Source organism: Primulina huaijiensis, unplaced genomic scaffold (assembly GCF_012295235.1).
Source record: "Primulina huaijiensis isolate GDHJ02 unplaced genomic scaffold, ASM1229523v2 scaffold14403, whole genome shotgun sequence".
NCBI lineage: Eukaryota > Viridiplantae > Streptophyta > Magnoliopsida > Lamiales > Gesneriaceae > Primulina > Primulina huaijiensis.
In genome coordinates, this window is record NW_027342931.1 from 73689 (window position 1) to 92510 (window position 18822).

Here is an 18822-nt window from a genome sequence, read left to right on the forward strand (position 1 = left end):
CAACGTGGGCGTTAAATTTAAGCCAAAGTCCAACTTGTCTAATCTACGACTACCATCGAATCTCAATTGGAATACTACACTTATGTATAACTCTATTTTATCTATTATAAATTGTGTATCAAAAAAGGGAAAAAAAAAATTTCTTATTCATTTATTTTAAATTTAACTGTACGAGGAATAATTTCAAAATACTTTTGAAACCTTGTCTTGCAACAATTATTTTATTCAATCGTTATGTTTAAATATAAACAATTTGTGTAGTTATACTCAAAATTTCATCTTTTTTAGCTCCATAAACTTCTGCTGTATATTGGGTCGATGTACTAATATTATATTCACCTTCGATAATCATATTGGTAGATTATAATGCATGTAATGGTTATATCCAAAACTCCTATTTGATATGAGTTGGTACGTGACCAACTCAAAAGAGAGAGAAGAAATCCAGAATGAACATATTAGATACATATGATTAAGCACATGAAGAAAAAAAAATACAAAGCTATACAATAACACGTGCATAAAACTACACCCCATGTTTTTTCAGATATTTTGAGCTTTCGAACCCTTAATTATGAACTTTAGAGCAAGAGTTCGATTATCTCGCGAATAGGGTCGAAAATTTCGAGTCAAACTCGAGCCAAATTGTTTAAAGTTTTTGAATTTCGAATTAGAATATCTTAATTAAAACCTTAAATATTTACTAATAGTCGGCTCGATTCGGTTAATTAATTCAGTTCAAATAATTACTATTTTATTTCGATATTTCCTCGCAAAATATAAATTTATTTTATATCACGACAACTTTGACTAGCTATATCATATCCAAGTAATATTTTGAGAATGATTATCAAAATTAATGTGGAAATTATTTCAAGGAATAGATAGGAAAACTTAACCAAAAACCATAATAATTTTCCTTGTTTTGGTATTTTATGCAATTCTCTATTACCTTTTGGCGTTTCAGACAAAATATATATGCAATAATAGCAGCAGATGTAATATGAATAAGCCACCGCTTACAATCAACAGCTATATAAATTATTCACCATCTCGTCTCCCGTCTCACCATCGCCTTTTCTCTCTTCGATTCTCACGACTCCTTGTTGGATTTGCTAACTGTAACCATACATCGGCGTTGATAATTAATCTGAATTGTCCGATCATCGATTCACGAAGGTTGTGTGTCTGAATTTTATTTTCTGCTAAAAGCTGGATTTCACATCAGTTATCTTTTAAAAAAAAATTTATTGGTCCGAAATTTCTACGTTTTTAATCTGTATTCGTTACTTAATTATTGGTTCTGATTTTTGTTTTCAAATTTTCCGATTAACTAGGTTTTTTCCTTCTCTTTAATTTTCTCGATGCTTTTTTTAGTACGATCGTGGTATACAAAGTCGTTTGCTTTTGTTGTGAATCTGTGCAGATTTGATTTTCGGAGTTTTGTTGTGTTGCTGTTTATCTGTTGGTTCCCGTTTTTTCACATGAAGTTTATTGGGGTTGTGAATATGGTGACGATGATTTAGCTAATAGATGTAATTTATGGCATTATTTGTTAGAATCTAATATTGGTCTATCTGTAATTGGATACTTTTTTAAAAAACCAATTTTTCTCTTGTAAAATTTGGTGGAAAATGAGCCGGGTTTACCGAAATCGGTAATATTTGGTGCTTTGAGCTGATTTATATCTGATTCATTGATTTCCTTGTCAGACATTTCCGGTAAAAATTGTGTGCACTGTGGTAGTCTTTATGGTTTCCCTTTTCATTTAACTCTATTCCTAGGTTTATGATTCTGAGGGCTTTTGGTTTGTGTCAATTTTGACGGTATCTTTTTTATCATTTGAGACATGCTAGTGCTTATTAGCGACATTAAAATTGAATTTTTTTCCTTGACTTTATTTTTTTGCATTTTTCCTCTCAGTCGTTTCTGATGTTTTATATATAAGTTATTTTCCATATAATCCCTACCACGTGTTAATTTAGGTGTCATATGAATTTTATTATCAACCTTTGGTGGTATTTACCATTAAGTTGTCTACAAATTTCCCTGCCATACACATGATACTTAAATTCATTCAGATCTCTGGTATATTGTGTCTATGTTCCAGATTATGGGTTTAAATATCTAGTGTCACCGTGCTTTTGGATTACACCCGAACAATTAGTCTTTGATGTCATCTACCATGCAGGTAGGATTGCTGTTGACTTTACACATGGAAGATTTGACCTTTGATCTTTTAGAATCTGTATATCAAACTCAATCGTTCAAACGTTTAAGGTTTTTCTACAGTTACTTGACCACGTGTTTTAGAGAGTGAGACTTTCTTTTTTGTTCATCTTAAATAGCCTTAAGTTCTTGAAGCACACCATGAGAGAATTTACAGGTGAGATGTCTTGATCCACAACTCTATCATCTTCTCCCCCGTTTCTTTCTTGAACAAGTATCATCATTTGATACGAGCTTGAACTATGGCCAGCAGTTCAATTATTGTCAATTGCTAAGGTATTTCTTTTACAGTTGGAAGATGATGGCCTAGCCCAGCGAGGTTATGGATGATACATTCAGGTCGTGGTTTTATGTATCTTTTGTAGCTTAGTGATGACAAAATTGTTAAAAACTTCATTTAACCGGCTATCCTCCTTATCAGTGATGGGGAACTTTTTTTAGTGGATGGTTTCTCAGCCTCTCTATGAAGACATTTTGAAGTCCTCAAACATGCACTCTTTTGAATTATAAACGATTTTGATATGAATTTTATCCAGACTATTCTGAGCACCCATTTTGAAATGGAGTACAATTTGAACTATAACGAATGATTTTAAAACAACCTTATGTTTTTCTTGGTCTTGTTATCATGTAGAAACTGGTTCTTAAGTAATGCCAAGCTCAACAGTCTTAACGAAGCAAGAATATGGAACTTGTCTGAGTTAAAGCTTAAGGGTCAGAGAAATCAACATATAATGATCACATCACGATGGAGAGTTTGATTAATTTCCGATTCCAATGAGCAAATTTTCTCCTATAATCGCATTCATTTTTGAAGCATTTGGTGGCTGATGCATCTTATGCAGGAGCTAATGCATTTTCTGGGGTTTATAACCAAAGATCACTCCCAAAAATTTGTTCCCTCAAATTTATTAGGAGAATAAAACCATTTGGCAGGTGGAGTGGCCTATGATGGTCAGACTGCCCTGACTGTGCAATTAGTGGGACAGGAGGTGTGCAGTAGATAAGAATTGAAAAGCTTCACAGATCTTGTTTCCAAATAAATCAAAGCGCATTTCTTACTTCTGAGCCATTTAAAATTCTATCGTCGTGAATAATCGAATATTAAGATTAATTGTTCTGTTTTTTCCCTTTTATCAATGTAGTTTGCCTCAGGGTTCTTATTGATATTATTGTGCATATGAGAGGATAGCATTTTATAAAACGACTTCGACATAGTGTTCACATGCATATAACTGTTCTCTTTCCTGGGAGAAGGTAAAGGCGACAGCAACAACTGGTTCGGGATGTTGGAAAATTGAGTATTAGCTTTTGTCTTTTTTCACAACACTTTTTCCTTGAGTTACATATTTATGCAGAAAAGGGAACATGTAAGTTTATGTGAGTTTCATTTTAGGTTAATATACAATTTATTTGATGGTGGTCTTAAGACCAACCTTCCTTTTTTGCCATTTATTTAAAATTATTTGTTGGTCTTGAGATCTGTTATCTCAGATTATGTGTAATTCCATCTAGCTTTTGATCCGAAGGGGAAATTGGTTTTGCAGAATCTTGTCAACTATGGGGCATAGGTATATTTTTAACACACCTCAGACTGTTGAGACGGACGACGATCAGGGATGGAATCACTTTGAGCAACCTTACATGCCTATGGGTATGAGTTCATCACATTCATGTTTGTTCAACGCCACTCCTCTCTTTATTTAAACGGGGAAGAAAAATATCTTACAGTTCCAATTTACTTACCTTGGAAGTCATTCATGAAGCTTTCTTAGGTGTTGTAATATTCTGAATATTTTTGTCCCGTTAAATTTGGTTTTTTTCCTAAAGTTTTGTGAAACTATTCACAAACTTGAATGTGGAAATATTTATTTGTTTTCTTTCAATGTTTAGATGAACTAAACCATGGAGGAATATGTCTTTGGAGTGAGGAACCACACTGTTGAATGTCATTTCTTTTTATCTTGAACCTTGAGGCCATGATTAGGAAAGAATAAGTTGTGGTCATGTTCGATTGTCTTGTACTCTCAAGTTGTTATATTTCAAAAGGTTTTTAAAGAAGTAACATCTCCATCATACTTAGTAATGGACTAATGGTGATTAACGTCCCTACTTCTCTTTTGTTTTTCAAGCAAGGGTCAGTGCTTCTGACGATAGCTCTCTTGTTAATCCTGTGGATAATGTAGCAGTTCAAGGTGGACACATTTCTTCACACTGGACACCTGCTCCTAGGTCTAGTGGCTACTCTTCGTCCATTCTTAATGGTGAACTGCCACATTATCAACCCCAGGCGCCTGGTTCTTCGCACGACCCTTTTCTTCGTCAATCTGCTGCTGGAAATTTCCCTTTGCCCCAAGATAATTATCCGCATCAATCGTCTTCGGCCAACCTTTCTGGGCAGATGATACCTGTAGCAGATGGTTGTTTTCCTTATCAGACTATAGGCAGTGGCCGAGGACCATACAAACGTAAATACCCTGGCAACCCTCCATTGAATGACGGGGGTTCTACTAGCAGATGTTATGATGTTGGAAGTTCATCCAATGTTCACTTGCCCACTGATTTATGGGAGGAGAAGCAGAATGCAGAATCTTATAATTCATCTTGGGAGTATCCTTCTCCCACTTGCATAGTAAATAACCTTTCTGTCAGTAGCAATGGTACTCTGAGAAACGTGAGAAGTCGAGCTGAGGAAGACCTCGAAATCACTTTGTCCAGGACCCATTTGCCTAGCAGTTCTATGCACAATTCCTTTTTCAACAGGGCCTCTGATCAATCTAATCCTGTGGATGCCTGGAGCCAGAGTTCTAATGGTTCCACTAGGGAATGTAACCATAATTTCCAGTTACCTCCTGGTCATGGGCTGACTTATGGATCAGGTAACTTGCACCAGTTTATTTCATTCTGTCAGTCAGTTGTGTTGCTAGGGTCTAAGGTCTTTCTAATGATGAAATTTCAGATTCCAGTTTCTTTAGTAATGATCCAAATCCCATGAATGCGCTTACGAGTCATCCTAATGTTTCTGCTGATACTGGGGATTACCACAATGATATTACCTCAAATATGAATCCCGTTCCTCAAAATGTAAACAGTAACTCGAACCAATCCACCAGAGGAGTTCGAAGTGGCTATGGTTCAAGATCTGTCCCATCTTTCAGGGCTTCTTCAAGCACTTTTCACAACCCTGGTCACATAACTCCCTCAGATGAAGGGTTTCAAATTGCTGCAAAAAGTTACCACCCCAGAAATCGCCGAGCATTGCCCTCCGTTAGGATGCGCAACATCAACAGGAATGGAAGGGCTTTGATATCAAGTGAAAGACAAAGATCATGTGATGACCACGCGAGTTTCCACAATCGATTGGAGGTATCCACTTAAAGTATTGTGAATGAATTTGGCATTATTTTCTTCAGAGGGTTTGTTCTCTGAGAGAAGATTGGGAATACCAACTTTGGCCTGAGTGCCATTTTGTGGAGGCAACATTTTATGAAACTGCTGCACTATTTTCTTTTTTCCAACATTGCTATTTTTTCCCCTAGCCAGTCAAGCGGAAGACCTCTAGTTACAGATGGTCAGTGATGTTAATATAACTTCCAAAGTTCTTCCATTACCTGAAAAAATGACTCAAAGGTAGAAAGGAAGAAACAGACTCAAGGAGTCGTAAGAATTGTAAATGGATATATCACTACTTCTGAAGTTAGTTTCAGATGCTATAAAATCTGTTTCTTGCTGGTTGAAGTTTTGTTGAAATGGGTATTACTCAATATTTTTCTGCGCCTAAACATGTGTGTGTATTACAGGGTGTCGTGATTTCAGAACACCAGACTACGTTTTATGGGTCCAGAGCTCTGTTTGATCAGCACCGGGACATGAGACTGGACACAGAAAACATGAGCTATGAGGTCACTTTCTTTTTCATTTTCTTAGATTCTTGTGGCAAGTTTATTTAGTTATACACTTAAATTGTTATAAAAAAAAAGCATTTGACATCTGCAGGAGCTTCTTGCATTGGGAGAGAGAATTGGAAACGTCAGCACCGGGCTGTCTGATGAGTCGATCGCCAAATGTCTCATCGAATCAATATATTGTTCATCTGACCTATTTCAAGATGAAGAATCATGTGTTATTTGTCTGGTTAGACTCTCGGGCATTCTTGCTACCATCCCCTTGATTGTTATTTCTGGTTGGGTTATTTTACTTGCATTCAATGTGGTTGAGGAGAGAGCAGTCAATTTTAGCTAACTTTTCGATTGGAATTTTTTTTAATAAGTAAATGTTAAAAATATAGATTAAAAAAAATTGTCAATTACATAATACACTGGACATACCCGAGCTAAATAAGACATCAAAAACACACAACAACTAGTCTAGCATTTGTCCAATCGAAGAAGACGAGTGAAAACCAAAAGCTTGATTATTAAAAACACAACATCAACATTAGGTGATCCATGGAAATATTTTTTAGCTTTATTTATATTTTTTCTATTAAAAACTTTATGTTTTGTCCCTAGACATTTCCTGGGTTTGCTTTACTTCCAAAAAGAACATTAACCCATCCCACCTATCTAAATTTGTTTCCTGACGAAATCACCGCTATGAAAACTCATGGGTGCGTTGCAAATTTCTGGCTCTTAATTGATTCGTCGTCCATTTGATGTGAAAATATGCTATTTGATTCTTTATATTGTTGAATTTATCAGGATGGATACATAAACATGGACGATGTTGGGATGATAAAAGTATGTGGCCATGATTTTCATGTGGGATGCATCCGAAAATGGTTATCTATGAAGAATTTATGCCCTGTTTGTAAGGCGACTGCTATGGATGACAAGACGAAGAACAATTGATTTATTTTCGTTCAATAATTAATTTATCTCCCTTGTTGTTAATATTTGTACTCAAATTTGAGGAAATGGACATTGTTAAATGTTAATTGAACTTTGGTGGTTTCATATTTGCGTCCTCCACTCATTATTTGAAGCTTAAATAAGGTGAGCGTTTCAGTTTAATGAAATTTGTTTTATATTTATAGTTAATGCGTCTGTGAAAAAGACCACGGATGTTGATGAAATTTGGAAGATGAACAGTTTGTGTCAAACACAATTTCTATGAGAAGAATATGTCCCGCTTTAGGTAAATGTGACACTCTTCTTTCATGATAGAACAATTATATTTGTGATATAATCACAATAAATCACAAGTTCATAGACAAAAAATGTTGTTACTCTTTTGATATAAAAAAGAATGGAATATATGAGAAATATGAATATAATTTGTTTTTTCTATATTATGTATTGGGTCAATGATTTATATGATATTTCAATCAGATGAAGGTTTTTTGGAGTGCAAAAGCTGACCAAGTCCAAAAGACAAGTCTTGGAAGCACTGGTCCATGAAATAACAATACTTTTTGAACAGACACTACTGACGCGTCAACGCTAATTTCTGAGTGCAGGTGCGCTCACGTTTCGAATAATTGTTCGTGACAATCTTTTTGTAGTTGGAGAGGAATTTGTTAACTGATTCGTCCTACACTTAGGCCTTATGAAACGTCGAAATGATTCCTAAAAAAATTTATTCATCGACATAAAAATCATGCATGCACATAAAAATCAGCAGCTTAATATACAATGAGTCTTCATTTCAGCAAGGTATGTATATGGTTCGATATATAGGGCAATTCAATCATTTTTGCTTAAATTATGATTTCAGCTAATTAAGTTACCGAGATATCCAAAGTGTAAAAATCAAAATTGAAGAAACTGAACAGAATTTAATTTAATTTTTTATTTATGTCAGTTATCGATCAAATCAAGATTTCAATAAAATTACTTGAAACAGAAGATAAATCCACAACAAACGGAGATAGACTTATTTAACATCACACAAAAAAAAAAAGAAGATATTTTTACTGTCCAATCTGCTTCATTACTGAAAGCAGTAACCATAGATACAGAAATCAACTCATGTGGAACAAGAATTAGAAGCTAGAAATCAAAGAAAAACATAAGTTCTTCTTGAGGAGGTGCATCCATGATATTCTCCCCACCAACATCGGTAATTTGTCCAAGAAAGTATCAATGCGGATCAACAGTGGAAGATGAGAATCCATTTGCTTCCTCCATTGAGTTGGGACAGAATCCATAACACTCCACTCCATTTTGGTTCATGGTGGCAGACACTTTGCGCAGTTCAAAATACTAACAACTACACATACCAAATACATGTCTTTGCTGACATTTTGTGGTGGTTGTGGAAGACCCAGAATTTATGGATTTTTGAGCTAAAATGGACACATCTAAGTAACTATTCTTGACATCTTTTGCCTTTTGCTATTCTTTTGAGGTGGTTATTTGGTTGGACATAGATTGGGATCAACAGTGGAAGATGAGAATCCATTTGCTTCATTGAAATCTATTGTATATGTGAAGTAAATGTTGGGCTCACTCAAATTAAGCCCAAATATAAACCTATTACCAAATGTCATACAAATTTTATTAATAGATTTCAATAAAGCCCGGTGTTAGGCCATATATATATGTGGCAAATGTTGGGCTCACTTAATTGATGTCCAAAAGTAAATATAAAATTAAGTGGGGGCATTCCGAGAATTGAACTCGGGACCTCTCGCACCCTAAGCGAGAATCATACCACTAGACCAAATGCCCCTAATGAAAGAAATGATGAATATTAATTTTAAGACTTTAATTTTGCAATCCAACTACACTTGCATCTTGCCTCCAAAAATTATCTATCCAAACTAGTTATTTGAAAAGGTGGAAAATCAAGCTTTAGTTTTTGAGTTTTTTTTAGTAAAGTATATGTAATTCAATATATTATTACATTAAATCATAATCAAAATTTAAAAAAAAATTCCAAAAAAACATCAAATATACATGACGTTTATTAATAAAAATAAATTTGAAGCACAAAAAAAACAAAATTGTCAATTTTACAAACTTACTAAGAAACAAGAACACAATCGACTCGAAAAAAAAAAAGAAAGGTAATAAGAATACAAGACCCTGAACCAATCCAACAGCATACTAAGTATCACAATGTTTTTAATATTCGATTCGTACGAGATAAGACACACAAATTTAGCCCACACGCCCCATGATCTGACCACCCGGGGGAATCATGGCCAAGACCGGTTGAGTGTTGAATCCAGGATGTTGAAGCCTGCGACGTACCTCACGACCTTCTTGACAAAGGGCGCAAGGATGGCAAAAGACGTGAGTAGCAAAATCGCAGGCCGTTTCGCATTGCTCCAGATGAACCTCATCTTCCACAAAGCTTCCACAGCATCCACATGATCTGTTAAGCGCCTCACAGCTTCCCTGTTGGTGTGCAATGTTTTTAGAGTAAAATAGAAATCGACCATATAGACCAGACAACCAATTCAAGGTGAGGTTATGTATCTGATCCTAGGACAGGAAATCCAGCATCGCAAAAAAGGCATAGTAAATGATAATAGCACATCTCAAATATTTTAAACTATATAATACTTTAACGGCAGGTTACGATTGCATTGTCATATATGCAACTATACAGCACAATGGGGGAACCATTGCTAACATGTGTTGCCCGTGGAATCTTCTGGAAGTCTTTGCTTGGATGGTGACACAACAATGGTAAAGGGAAGAAGTAGGTAACAGGTTCATAAACTAAGAAATCTGGTCTCTTACACGTGAATGAAGAAATGCAAGCCATTCTTCTTCAACTTGCAGTGATGGTTTGAGAAGGCATGATCAATAAATTTCACATGCTTATCGTGAACTGGGGTTGACTATCAAGTTTGGATTCATATTTAAGTGGAACACATGAAAATGTACAAACGATTATCCAGATACGATGATTTGGAACGATATACGAACGAGTTTTTAAAAATATTGACCTCGTGATCGAAAAACTCATGGTGCAATGTATTGTATTGTGTGTAAAGGTAAAATAAGGCCTAATTATTTTTTAAAAAAAAATTGTACAGGACTATACTTGCAAATGATCTGATCCAGTTATTTGCCGTGAAATATGAAGAAACGCGCATATACATATTTTGAACTGTAAATTGAAAACACCGTGCAAAGTAGAAACAATTGTATTCAATGGCAATTTCAATTGTCAGCTCTTAGAACATGACAACACTAAGGGATCAAAACAAGTTGTTCATGCGGAATGATGTCTGAAGAGTATTAGACACAAGTTCTACAGAAAAATAGCATATAAAGATTCATGCCACCCTCAGCTAAAAAAACTAAAATTTTATTCCCAATTTCTCTAAAAAAATTAAACCCCAAAATGACTAAGCTGGCCTGCATTCTTCCTCGCCCCATAAAAATCTCGTCCACCAACGCTCACAAGTTAATTCATTGATATACATATTTTGGCTAACTACGAGATAGCATATTGCAACCTTAGTAGCATTGGTCGGAAAAAAATCTAGAAATGAGTGTTTACAAATTAACATCGTTGATTGCTTAAAAGCTCAAGGTAAACCATACAAGTGGCATAACAGTTACATATATCTTTTGTAGCATGAAAATTTAAAACACAACTGACCTCTAGGTTAAACTTCCTTCGAATGGCGGTACGGGTGGGATAAGAGAACCAGGGTGCAAGGCAATTCCCACCGAATAATGAATTCCCAATCAAGTACAAAGCAGTGTATGGCAAGCAATGATTGGTAAAACTACTGGGAGTGGCTCCGAGTCTCTCAACATTGCTTCCATAGAGTAAGCAAGGGGCGATACTACCCAGCAAACCTGCTCGATGCAGAATAATCAAACATTCATGAAGAATAGAAACCAAAAGAATTGGGAAAGACACATTGTTCAGAAGTAATCTCTAAACAATGCAACATGCTTTTGAAATCTAAATGAAATTCAGTGAAAGCAATGCAATTACACTATAATAATTAAAAGAGAGAAGTAAGTTGCGAAATACGACCGCAAACATGTATAATTTCAAGAAACATTATGCCACAGAAAGAACATGACCCAGAGAAAAAACCAGCTATTTGAATAGTTTGACCGGACAAAAATACAATTTCTTCACCATCAAAATAGTTATCAATAACATACGAAGAAAACATGGGGGTTAAAACAAACAGTCATTAGTTTACAAATGAAAATAAATAATTATATATGTCAGTATTTAATCTTTGGTTTACTATCTCTTCATTTGAGACACAGTTAAAAGGAGCATGAAGCCTTTAGACGGCACAAAGTCATTGGCTTCATGGTCATAACATGCCCTGAGCCTCTACGATCCTAAAGCACAGCTGCATCCTTTGGGGGATTTAAAAGACCACACAAACTCATTTGATACAAATAGGTTCGAACATGATCAACATGATTTTCAGATATCCCCTTTTCTTTCCTTTGAGGATAAATTTTCTTGATCGTATCTTCGATTTTATTTACTCTATCACACATTAAAAAACGATTCTTTTCCGACCCAATCAACACATACAAGCAATTTGATTTCATTTAGTTAATTTTGTTTGACTTTACCCCAAATTCAATCATCAACAATAAGTGAATGACCTCCAAAAACGTGACAGATTAAACAAACCAAATATGTCAAAACACAAATCTTGATTTGGCAGGAAAAATATCAGGCAAGAATGACTCACAAACTTCAAGATCACTGCTACAAAACTCATCAGTTCTCCCGAGACATGAGAAGATGCCAGAATCCCATTGAGACCTCTGCATAATGACCTCACCAACTGGAAGCCCATCGGCGGTCCAGCCTATCGACACCGCCGCGGGAGGAGGAGCTCCTCCGTTCTTTGTGGTGGGCTTCTTTTCATCCTTTCTAGCCTCAAATTCTCGGTCGTGCTTCGGAAGCAAAGGGTTGGATTCCTCGAAATTTGCCATTCGAATAACCAAAAAAATGCAGAGATTGATGGAATCTGGATTGTGCGTTGTGGTTAAATAAGCGGTGAGATCAAGAAATGGTCTTTCTTTCTTTCTTGAGGAAAGTATCTCGCCACGCGGTTGCTTGCGATTATATATATATATATATATATATTTTATCAAGATACTTTGAGTTTTGGTCAAATAAATAAATTTTCTCGCTGAGATTTTGTTAAAAAAAACCCCAAAATTAAAACGAACTTGACGGCATGGAAGCAGAAGGAGAGAGGATACGAGGGAATGAACCTGACTATTTCTTCCTCGAATAAAATAAGATAACACCTTGAAATAAAACAATGAATTAACCAGTTCCAACTTCCTTAAAATAATGACATCATTATTAATATATGTAAAACATATATGCACATTACAAATTTTACAATGAAATATAAAAACCAAAATAATTGCTAATTCATTACATCACTTTATAATCATAATAATATCTATAACGTAGGAATATTGTGAGAGACCCGATCCATGTTTGCAGTAAAAATTAATATTTTCATAGATCGAGTCGAGTTGGATATTCGTCTCACAAAATTGACCCGTTTACGATCTCGTAGGAGTTTTGTGATCACATATTTAACTAAAAAACACAATACACATCGAGAGATCCTTCTTCAGCCTCCGAAGTTATTATCCTGAGAACAAGGTTTCATGTAGAAAATATTTATTATTAGAACAATTAAATAAATGTATATCGAGAATTATTAAACAAGATCAATTTTTGTCCTTTTTGCGAGACGGTGTCATAAATCTCTACCTCATATTTACAACAATAAGTAATATTTTAAACATCATAATTAATATTTTTTCATGAATGACCCAAATAAGATATATGTATCGTAAAAAATTTTTGTGTACCATTTATTTTTAAAAAAAATCAAGCACGTGTAATATTTGTGTTATAACACTAGCATATTTACATCATTTGTAAATAGCTTTATGTATGATTTTAAGAAATACAAAATTTTAAATTGAATTAATTTTACAAATAGGGTTTTTGTTTTTGTATGCAATTTACTTTAATTTTCTTGAAATAAATATTTATTTTTTGAAGGAGAGATTTTACATGTTTTTGGGCCTTTTGATCTATGACGGGCCAAGCTTGCTTTGGGGTCGACACCGGGCTGATTCGCATCCCTATTTGGTGGCGGGAGATAGGTGTGAGTCTCTGGACCTCGATAATCAACATAATAAACGTCAGATTCCATACTTTTCACTTGCAATGTCCCTAAAAAAAAGGTCGATTAGTCCAATCAATATTATGATTTCTAACACGAGAAATTTACATTCTAAACAACTAAAACACATGGTTTCGCATGAAATCGTCTCATCGTTGGCTTTATCACGGCGTGATCGAGTATGTCGTAAATTTCGATCCGAATATACCTAATAAATACTCCCATACATACCTGAAAACAAAACTAATGGATGTAGAGTAGTGAAAAGAACATGGAATAAGAGAAAACCTGGGGAGAAACTCGGTGCTACGACGAGGAAAATGAGTACTAGTGTTCCGAGGAGTCTAGCCTTGAACTCCATATTCCAAGATATCGACGAAATGACTCGATTTCCCTTTTATTTTCCTTTAGTTTGTTTTGGGTAGCTTTTTCGTAAAAGAAAAAAACAAGTTTATGTGTGGGGAAGTATGAATGAATTTATGGTGATATTTGAGAGGATTTGGAAAGTGAGAGTATCACCAATCTGCACAGCAATAGACTGCAAGGACCTAATTGGGATGTGTTTGTTTGGTGGTGACATTTATGTAGTGCGAGATCTGCTCTTTCTTCATTCAGTGTTTTGGTGTGGAGAAAGAAAGGAAAAATAACGGATATAATTATATATTTGGTCTTATATTTCTTTTTTAAAAAAGCATTATATTTTTTTTCTTATGATGTGTGTTTAAAGACCTCAATCACCGCTATTTATATGCGTTTCTCATACAATCAATGAGTTTATCGAGAACCTAATAGTCAAAAGAAGATGCGCATGCGTGCCTCAATTTTCTAAAGTTGAGGTAGTGCATGTACCGTTTTTTTAAAATTGTAGCCAATAGTCGTCGTCATTTCCTACACGTTTTTTCCTCTTTCTGATATGTGTCACTTTTTCTTACATCTTATAAATATATATTTTTATAAATTTTCCTGTCAAGAATTGTTTGACCCGGAAGTTCCAATAGCCAAAAAAAAATCACGTAATTTTTTCATGTGATACAATATATTGGTCTACGTAAAAATACATATATAACTTATTTACCACTGATCAGCCCTTGACACTTCATGCGAGTGGTGAAGCGATGAGTCTGTTGGGACTCGAAGATTGTAACAGACATTAAAAAACCAACCAAACAAGTGATGATGCAAGTTTGTTTATGCCATCCACCTCTAACCATGAAAACCAAACAGTACACAAGGGTATCAAGAATCACGGGAAAGAGCAATTGTAGTCTCTACAAACCTTTAGTTTTGTTATCTTATAATTTGATGTATATAATTCAAATTGTAAAAATACACAAAAACTCCTACGAGACTGGCTCATATGTCATTTTTGTGAAACAAATCTCCAACCCGACCTGAATAATGAAAAATATTACTTTTACTTGCATATATGAATCAGATCGACAAGTCTCACATATAAAAATTTACGAGACCGTCTCACAAAAGAACTACTTATAAAAATGTATATCATGACTAGGATGAGTGTGCCCATGCCATTTCCCTTATGGGCAAACTATGGACATTCCCATGTGTGTATTATTGAAAATGTCTTAGATATACATCCCATTCACCGGACCATCCTTTTGGCTGGACTTAACTACACGATACACAACCTAACATTTTACGTGTGTCCTCACTATATAAAAAATATCGTTAATTTTCCCCAACTTTATGCATATTCGTCGTTCACGGGGGCATATGCTCCCATATTTATTCTTAAGTCCCAGAAATTCATAATTATTATCAAATTTCTGTAAGTTTGTAATAATAGATCTTCATTTCTTGGGAACTTTTTTTTAATTTTTTTTAATGTGGGCATCTTTCTTTAATCAATTTCAATTCTGAGTGATGATCAAGATTGGCGTCATCACTCATTAATCTTTTGTGACCATTTGTAGTTGGGAAATTTAATGCAATGCTGGGAGAGGACTGAATATTTATTTGGGTGTGAGGTGTTATTTTCGCGTAGGCTTGGATGACACAAAATCAATAGCCGGTACGTGTGAATTTTACCACACGACAGAAATTCAATATACTGATTTGGAGTCAATGTCTACAAGTGCTGCTAGCTTCCAAGCTAGATCCACACTTGTTGGTGAAAATCACATTCAATCTCATGACAGGTGCGAGAACCGATGTCGCATGTTCGATTCTCATAACTACAATTTTACTGACAAACATTTCAATTTTTTTGTAATTTGAGTAACAAAATTTTTAAAAGTGGCAAGCAAAGAAATGTGTGTTGATAAACCACATAATATTTTTAAAATATTATATACACGGAAAGAGCGAAATTTAGTATTCTTCCTAACACGGCCACCGTGCTGCTATCACTCGACCCATCAATTCTTTCTATTCAAGAAACAACAAGATTGAGTGTTGTTTAGTCGTCGAGTTGCACGTTACGGCATTTACCAAACACGAAACATCGCGACAGAATTGGTGTGATTGGATTTCCCTCACAAAGTATTAAGAATAAGTGGTCGAATAACTGTAAAGTCTTTTTCATTGCAATTATTAAGGTCCCCGTTTGTAAAGACGTTGATTAGGTGGATACGTCCATTTTAAATGATGGGCCTTTTTTTATATATTAAAAAAAAGATTAGATTTCTTATTGATAGCTCAATAAGAGCTCGAGTAATGGATGACCCGAGGTATACAATGAATAACACAAATCAGAGTCGTTATGCAGAGTGCTTTCCTCAACAATCGGACCTGGAGACGCCCGGGACATTCTCTTCCCGGGCAATCAAGAGTCCGGGCTCTCATGCAAGTTCCCGGGAACTTTCTACCTGGACTACCTCGAGAAATGTGCCACACTCGAGTATATCGGTATGTGCTATCTTATCTGTCAGAATAGCATGGATTTGGCGTGTTTTAGAAGTTAGCATAAACAAAAGTATGGGCAGCCGACTTGCCATAATTAGCAGGTGAACACTGAAAACAAGGTAATTATGAGATTTCTTCTTATAAATAGCAGGTATTACTTTCATTTATATATTCTAGAACTTTGAATTCTGAAGCATTTTACGTATATCACCACATATACAGCTATTCTACCTTTCTTCTTCACATGTTGACTTAAGCATCAGAGTGGTTACGCCGGATACTCCTCCGGCGCTCATTCACGAGTTATTTTCTTTGTTTGCAGGTTATAGCTGAAGCTGTTATATTTACTCAAATTTCCTTAAACACAAAATTATCCTCATCATCTGGTGGATTGCCCACATATCTCATACCTGATTCATCCGTATATCATCACTTATGATATGATGTCAGAGGTCCATATCTATTAGATGACTTGAAAGTTTTTGTTTAGCCTTTAATCAATCAAGGTTCAAGCTCGAGTTTAGTCCAACTCTAAATCGAACTTTTTTAACAAAAATGTATTTTCTAGTCGGGGTAGTTTGGTATTCCTAAACTATTCGAATCAGTGCAAAACCGGTTTGGATTGGAATACTGCCCTGTTTTATCAACTTAACCGGTTGGGGTTCCATTGAACCGGGTTTTCTAGATTGGTAATTTACGTTTGTATCGCGGACCTGGTCTATTTAGGGCCAATATGGTTCATAAAGTCCAAATTTTTTAGTGGACCTTGGCTTACAATTTATTTCACTTAGTTCAAATATTATTTCTACCAAAGCCCATCCCAGCATAGCGGAGCCCAACAGAGCATGAGCTCTGAGAGCTTTGCTTTCCAAACTAATAAATAAAATTGGACACAACGGTATTTATATTTAGTTGTTTGAAGTTAAGTTATAATTTATTAAAACGAATTTTTGCATTCAATCACTCCTGTATTTTATGTATTTGACATTTATATCATTTATCAAATACATTTAAATACAGTCGAGGTATTAAGTCGTAAATAACTTAAATTATGAATAAACAGTCGGTCAATATTATTGAGTTTGTCAACAGTTTCTCGAGCGAGCATTACACATACAGTTTGCTAATGCAGTTGATTTGTAAATTATTACGTTAACATAAAGTTTACTTAATGCTTACAAATGATGGCAGTTACGGATTTAATTGTTATAAAAAAATAATAAAATTTTATAACTGTCTCGATTGATTTACAAGAAAGTCAATTATTTTATTTTATTTTATTTTATAAAATATATTCCTTTTAATTACAAAACTTTTTACTAGAGATAGTAGAGTCGTAGAGATGGAAGGAAGGAAAACTTATCCAAACTTCCAAATGAGGCCTACAAATCTCACCTGTCGATCACAGTGTGACAAATGACAATGACAAATATTTCGAGTAATGACAAAAATTTGTGTGAGACGATCTAACAAGTCATGTTTTGTGAGATGGATATCTTATTTGGATCATCTATGAAAAAGAATTATTTTTTATGCTAAAAATATTATTTTTTATTGTGAATATCGGTAGGATTGACCCGTCTCACAGATAAAGATTCGTGAGATCGTCTCACAAAAGACTTAATATATTATAATTATTTATTTATTTATTTACTTTTAATATATATGTGTGTGTGTGTGAGTGGTTTAATAATTGTTCTTAAAGTAGGGAGGGCTATTAAATGAATAGTAACAAATGAGATGACAATTCAGTGTCGCCTAATTAAATTTCATACCGTCAATAAAATAAAGAGCTCCATTAAATTTTATAATAAATTGTAATTAAATGTGATAACAAGTGGGGTTCACATTTCAATAACTAATAAAAATCCATGGTGGCCCAACAATAATAAGGAATAATAATAATTCAAAACATATTAAGATAACCTCCAGTCCTATAAGATTTTGATCGAATATATAAATCATGTCACAAAATAAATCCTATGATATTTTAAGAATAGTAATTATTTTGTGAGGAAATAATAATTCTTTAATGAGAGGATCTTAAGTATCTTTATTCGTGAGATAAATCAAATATGTTCATATTTATAATAATAATACACAAAAACTCATGTGAGACGGTCTCACAGATCAATTTTGTTAAACATATATTCTATATGTGTAACCCACGAAAAAAATATTATTTTTTATGTCAAATATATTAATTTTTATTGTAAATATGGACATGATTGATCCGTTTCACGAATAAAGATCAGTGAGACCGTTTTATGAAAGACATACTCATAATAATAAGTAATACTTTTGGCATAAAAAATAATATTTTTTTATAGGTCACCAAAATAAGAGATATGTCTCACAAAATTGAATATTGAGATCGTCTCACAAAAGTTTTTGTGTTCATTAAATTAACTCCGTAATTTCAAACAGTAGATATTAACGTTCAACGATTCGAAACTAACCGAATAAAAATTAAAAATTCGTTGAATTTAACTTTAAACTATATTGGAAATTATCATTCAAGTAGAAGGGATCCATATGTAATTTATTGTAAATACAATAATGATACATTAATAAGTTGCATATAAATTTATAATTATTTATAAAAGATAAAGATATCTTGG

General features: G+C 34.3%; 2 protein-coding genes and 1 non-coding gene across 25 annotated transcripts; 1 reads left to right on the plus strand and 2 right to left on the minus strand.

Annotated features, from left to right (window-relative positions):
* The first annotated feature begins 976 nt into the window (after window positions 1-976).
* LOC140965774 (uncharacterized) lies at window positions 977-7184 on the plus strand. Of its 23 annotated transcripts, none has more exons than XM_073425950.1 (9): window positions 1039-1179; window positions 2349-2386; window positions 2521-2568; window positions 3777-3883; window positions 4362-5108; window positions 5189-5595; window positions 6030-6131; window positions 6226-6363; window positions 6930-7184. In XM_073425950.1, the coding sequence occupies exons 3-9, from the start codon at window positions 2552-2554 to the stop codon at window positions 7077-7079; spliced, it is 1668 nt and encodes a 555-aa protein (XP_073282051.1). In that variant the 5' UTR covers window positions 1039-1179; window positions 2349-2386; window positions 2521-2551; the 3' UTR covers window positions 7080-7184. The 23 variants fall into 23 exon arrangements, with proteins under 23 accessions (XP_073282038.1, XP_073282037.1, XP_073282051.1 ...); XM_073425943.1 differs by adding an exon at window positions 2111-2191 and having other exon boundaries at window positions 1051-1179; window positions 2293-3486; XM_073425948.1 differs by lacking the exon at window positions 1039-1179 and adding an exon at window positions 1187-2191 and having other exon boundaries at window positions 2293-2386.
* Window positions 7185-8828: 1644 nt separating this feature from the next.
* On the minus strand, window positions 8829-8900 carry TRNAP-AGG (transfer RNA proline (anticodon AGG)). The gene has a single exon. It is a non-coding gene; the product is annotated as a tRNA-Pro (tRNA).
* A 212-nt stretch (window positions 8901-9112) lies between these two features.
* LOC140965801 (cell number regulator 8-like) lies at window positions 9113-12237 on the minus strand. The gene is made up of 3 exons (XM_073425995.1): window positions 11867-12237; window positions 10792-10994; window positions 9113-9572 (listed from the first exon to the last, which is right to left on the minus strand). Exons 1-3 carry the CDS (start codon window positions 12111-12113, stop codon window positions 9333-9335), a joined length of 690 nt encoding a protein of 229 aa, XP_073282096.1. The 5' UTR covers window positions 12114-12237; the 3' UTR covers window positions 9113-9332.
* Between the last annotated feature and the right edge of the window lie 6585 nt (window positions 12238-18822).

Excerpts from the sequence above, each read along its gene's own strand:
- LOC140965774 (XM_073425936.1), top strand. The coding sequence starts at position 1,004 with ATGAATAAGCCACCGCTTACAATCAACAGCTATATAAATTATTCACCA. Across the intron at positions 5,109-5,188 it reads TGGGCTGACTTATGGATCAG|ATTCCAGTTTCTTTAGTAAT; the intron begins GTAACTTGCACC and ends ATGAAATTTCAG. Across the intron at positions 5,596-6,029 it reads GTTTCCACAATCGATTGGAG|GGTGTCGTGATTTCAGAACA; the intron begins GTATCCACTTAA and ends TGTGTATTACAG.
- LOC140965801 (XM_073425995.1), bottom strand. The coding sequence starts at position 12,113 with ATGGCAAATTTCGAGGAATCCAACCCTTTGCTTCCGAAGCACGACCGA. Across the intron at positions 10,995-11,866 it reads TAGCAGTGATCTTGAAGTTT|GTTTGCTGGGTAGTATCGCC; the intron begins GTGAGTCATTCT and ends TGCATCGAGCAG. Across the intron at positions 9,573-10,791 it reads GAAGGAAGTTTAACCTAGAG|GGAAGCTGTGAGGCGCTTAA; the intron begins GTCAGTTGTGTT and ends GCACACCAACAG.